Below are 4,914 nucleotides of genomic sequence, written 5' to 3'. Positions count from 1 at the left end.
CCTAGCCCTGCCCGTGACCCCCTGCTCCACTGATCCCACATGTGGAGAGCACGTACAGCTGCCATCACCATAGCAGTGCCGCACTCAGCCTCGTCCCAGGCCCCTCCAAGCCCTTTACACAGACCGGGCCAGGATCTTCACCCCTATTCCACAGGCGTGGGAAACTGAGGCAGAGACGGGGCCGGGGCTCAGCCAGGGCCATGCAGTGAACAGTCAGCGGCACGGCCCGGGGTGCTCGCCGCGGCCCAGGGGGGGGATGAGAATATCTGTAGGGGGGAGCTGTGTCCCCTTCTGGATCCGTCGCACACAGCCCTGCTTCTGAATGCCGGGGGCTGAGGGTCCAGTTTTCACTGGGCTCTGGGAGGGTCTTTTCAAGGCGCTTTTCCCCTGCTCCCTTTCCTGGGTGGTGCGCGGGGAGGGTCAGGCCAGAAGAGACGCCGTTGTCCCCCGCTGGTGTTTTTCACCTGATGGTGTAATGAGAAAAATGTCCCCTGGAAAGCGGAGAATTTAACCCTAGCCGGACAGGTGGTGAGGGCTCGTGTATCCGGCACCAGCGAAGGAATCACGGCGGGTCCCATGCTCGGTTCTGCTGCGGGACACGGGGCCTGCCACATCTCCTTTCTGGGCCCCGTTTCCAGCGCCGGTCCCTGTGACACACCCAGACTTATGAGTAGCTGTCACCCCCTGCCCTTGAACCCGCGGGGCCCTTTTCACGGCTTTGTTCCCGTAGCCTCCGGCCTGCACCCCTCACAAACAGCCGCCAGCATGCAAGTCATGCCCAGCTATGTCTGGGTGTCTGCTGCAGCCGGCCAGCCACGCCGTGGCTCCTACCAGCCTGGGTTATATCGCCGGGTGACCCCAGCCCACCCCAGCCCCAGCCCTAACTCCAGAACCGCCCGGCTCATACAGCCCAGCCCTCTCCTGGCCTGTCCGAGTTCATATAAAGTCCGTGATTGTTTCCGTAGAAATGAAAGGCACGAAACCTGCCCCCACAAATGGAGATTCCCAAATTCTTCCATGCAACCAGCCTGGATTAGATGAGGGTTGGAAGGGACCTGCCCTAGTGTCTGTCCCCCTCTTGAAACCATTCCCCACAGAGACCTAGCAGACAAAGAGCCGAAGTGGAAGGATGTTCCCTGCCGCTTTTTCCCCACCTGTTGGTTCTTTGGTCTTTGGTTCCCTGCCTGCTCGATGGCTCTGTTTCCTGCTCAAATGCGAATTCAGCAAAGCACAGTGTCCTGTGTGAGACAGGCCTGTGGGCCCAGCGCCGTCTGGAGTTAAACGTGCGTTAATGGCTCCGTAAAATGGGCTCTTATCCCTTCACGTGCAACGTTGCTGCACACGTTGGAGCAGGACAGCAAGGACCTGCGAATGACGACACCTCACCAGGCACGCTTTGTGCGAAGATTACTACAGGCGTGTGTAAGGTGTGGACACGGGGGTATGTTCTGCCACTGCCCCCCAAAGGGGGGAGTCGCTGCTGAACACTGGGGGATGAAGGATTAAGACCCTTTGGGGTTGATCCCTAAACCTGTTAAAAATATTGCTAGAATCAGGCAACCTTAGGAAAAGCTTTTTCCCGCCAGGAGTTTGTATCTCAGGAACCACGGCATCAAGTGACCCCAAATTTGGCTTAATAATCTTACCACACATCCCCGTGTGGGGCGTCCCATGTCAAGCCCACCTCAATAACGGAGCACGTTGGAGAAAAGTCACCCACGTCACAGAAAGGCGTTCTTAACCACAATTATAGCCATAAAATCCAGTCCATGTTCGGAGCTCTCCCATTCACTTCATTTAACCCCCTTCCAAACCCGCCTCCGGTATGTCCACTCTGCCATATCAACGTTCTTCTTCAACACCATTACGTCTTAAAGACCGTCGTGACGTTTGAACAAGCTGTTGCGTCTCTTCTCCAGCGTGGTCTTTGGTGAGCAGGCGCTCGCCTTTCCGAGGGCTCCTCTGCAGCCGAATCACCGAAGTGGAGCTGCTGCAGCCTTTTAAGTGTAGACACATCCTAGATAATTCCCCCAAGGCGATCAATAGTCTGTACTCCAAGGGCTTCTGGATTAGACGCAGGATGTTAGGTTCCCTGACACACAAAGCATCTCACCTTTCACACAGGCGTGATATTACACAGCCGTCACATAGCATGATATTACACAGCCGTGATATTACATAGCCGTTGCATAGCATGATTTTACACAGCAGTAATATTAGAAGCCTGACCTACCGGATTGCTTTCTATGATGAGGTGACTGGCTCTGTGGATGTAGGGAAGGCGGTGGATGTGATATACCTTGACTTTAGCAAAGCGTTTTAATACGGTCTCTCACAGTATTCTTATCAGCAAGTTAAAGAAGTATGGGTTGGATGAATGGACTATAAAATGGATAGAGAACTGGCTAGAGCATAGGGCTCAACGAGTAGTGATCAATGGCTCCATGTCTAGCTGGCAACCGGTCACAAGCGGAGTTCCCCAGGGGTCGGTCCTGGGGCCGGTTTTGTTCATCAATGATCTGGAGGATGGGGTAGATTGCACCCTCAGCAAGTTTGTGGATGACACTAAGCTGGGGGGAGTGGTAGATACCCTGGAAGATAGGGATAGGATACAGAGTGACCTAAACAAACTGGAGGATTGGGGTAAAAGAAATCTGAGGAGGTTCAACAAGGACAAGTGCAGAGTCCTGCACTTAGGCCGGAGGAATGGTTTAGTCGGGGTTGGTCCTGCTTTGAGCCGGGAGGGGCCTAGACACCTCCTGAGAGCCCCTCCAACCCTCACCTTCTGTGATTCTCTGCGGCGGGAAACTTTGCTTGAACCTGCTGTGGTTCATGAAGCTGGCCCCGCTGAATCTGAAATGTATTTCCCTGTCACTGTGTCTGACTTCCACAGCTCCTGGCCTGTGCGCCCTGACAAATCTCTGATGCCGTTAACACGTTTGCGTCATTGTTTTCTCTAACCCAGGCTGGCTACATGGAAGTGTTGGGAAACTCTGTCTGGGGGGGCAGATTTCATGCCTTTTATTTCTACGGAAGCAATCAGGGACTTTATATGAACGTGGACAGGCCAGGAGAGGGCTGGGTAACCAGGCCACTGCTGCAGATAGGGCCTCATGTGTGGCCGTGGGGCATGGGGATCCTTCCAGCCCCACAGGGACTTCATCTGTAAGCAACGAACCATTTCCTGGCAGACCTCAGATGAAAGTTCTTTGCTCCCGGATCCCCCTCTCTGCCGCGTGCCCAGAGCCCTACTGAGCCAGGCCAGCGTCGCACCTGCTGCTCTGCAAAAACATGCTCCTGCATCCCCCACTCCCCCCTGCCAGAGCCAAGCAGACCCCAGATCACAGCCGGCGCCCTCCGGAGGAGAAACGCTGCATAGCTCAGCGTCCAGCACCTCCTCTTCCTTCTGCCGCCTTCACCCCTGGGAGAGATGGGGGGGTGCAGGAGAGAGACGGCCGGCCAGAGAAATCCAATTCCTCAGCCCCGACCCCCCACAAACACACGCCCGGCCAGTGCGTCTTTGCAGGAGGTGTTTTATTGCGGGGAGCAAGAACAGAACCCAGCTCAGCCCAGGGCCGGGGCAGGAGAGCCCCCCCGCGACAGAGGACGGCCCAGGAGGGAAAGGGGGGACGCAGGGGACCCCTGTGCCCAGCCCGTGGCCAGGGCCTTGCCCCTACAGGACTCTGACGAGCTGCACGGGCAGCCCCTGGGCACAGGCGACGCGGATCCTGTGGATCCGAAGGGTGGCCTGGTAGACGCAGCGCCCCAGAGGGGAGACGGACGTCAGCTGGCAGGCGGTGAGGTGGAAGTGGGTGATGCTGTTATGGAGATTCTTGCGGAGGCGTTTCCCGCCGCCGTGGCAGACAGCCTGGAGCTGGGCGGGCGGGGCGTGGACGAAGGTGTTGGTGGGTTTGCAGACGGGCCGGGTCAGGCCGCGGCGCTGCATCAGGGTGTTGCAGTAGATCTGGTTGGTGGGGGCCCTGGTCCTGGGGAAGTCGACGTGGCGGGTCAGGAACTGCCGGTAGCTGGCGCCTTCGCTGAGCTGGGCCAGGCCGGCGGCCAGCAGGACCAGGAGCAGGATGAGCACGGGGCGGGGTCCCCTCGGGGCCATGGCCGTGTCTGTGGCTGCAGTGGGGAGACGGCGGGAGACGGGTGGAGAGCTGCCTCCTCCATGGAACCTCCTCTGGCCAAGCCCCCCTCCCGCCACCCCACGCTGCCCCCCATCTACTCCCCATAGACTCCACCAGCGCTTCCTCCCTGTTTCCGCCACTTTCACCCCATTCCTTTCCCAGGCTCAGTGACAGAACCCAGGAGTCCGGGCTCCCAGCCCCCACTGCTCTAACCACTAGGCCCCACTCCCCTCCCCTAGCTGGGGATAGAACCCAGGAGTCGGGGCTCCCAGCCCCCCACTTTCACCCGCTGCCATCCCAGAGCAGGACTAGAACCCAGCACTCCTGGCCACTAACCCCCAGCCCCGATTTCTCCACCTGAAACCAGGCGAACGGCAGCTGACTCTGAAATGGCCGTCTGCTGCCTGGATACTGGAGACCCCGACGCCGGCTGGCTCGTCCCCTCACCTTGTCCCGGGGCTGCGGCGCCTGCTGGAGAGACGGCTCCGGATCCCTGCCGAGAGGAAAGCGGCTGAGCCTCCTCCCGCCCCGGTGCCCCGTTATCTGGAGCCGGGCCGGGAGACACACAAGGAGCCGCCCGGCAAACACGGCTGGGGGCAGAGACGCTGGCTGGCACCAGGTTTCATAAAGATTTGTTGTGAGGGAGCTGCCCCTGATCTGCCGGGGCCCCTCACGCCCGACCCACAGCCCCTGTTGTCCCATCTCTGCCCCCCAACAGGGCTTTACCAGTGCCCCTCACTCCCGACCCACAGCCCCTTGTCCTACCTCCACACCCGGCTTCTGC

At 58.9% G+C, this 4,914-nt stretch overlaps 1 protein-coding gene across 1 annotated transcript; it reads right to left on the bottom strand.

Annotated features, from left to right (window-relative positions):
• Positions 1-3,564: 3,564 nt before the first annotated feature.
• On the bottom strand, positions 3,565-4,111 carry LOC137142778 (ribonuclease-like). The gene has a single exon (XM_067532233.1). The coding sequence runs from the start codon at positions 4,109-4,111 to the stop codon at positions 3,674-3,676; it is 438 nt and encodes a 145-aa protein (XP_067388334.1). The 3' UTR covers positions 3,565-3,673.
• Positions 4,112-4,914: the final 803 nt, after the last annotated feature.

This window comes from Emydura macquarii, unplaced genomic scaffold (genome assembly GCF_026122565.2).
Source record: "Emydura macquarii macquarii isolate MOO-44397 ecotype Brisbane River unplaced genomic scaffold, CSIRO-AGI_Emac_v2 contig_3249, whole genome shotgun sequence".
NCBI lineage: Eukaryota > Metazoa > Chordata > Testudines > Chelidae > Emydura > Emydura macquarii.
Note: the sequence above shows the minus strand (reverse complement) of the source record. Positions and strands in the feature narration are given on the sequence as shown.

What these genes read in the sequence shown, in the direction of transcription:
- LOC137142778 (XM_067532233.1), bottom strand. Translation starts at nt 4,111, where the DNA reads ATGGCCCCGAGGGGACCCCGCCCCGTGCTCATCCTGCTCCTGGTCCTG.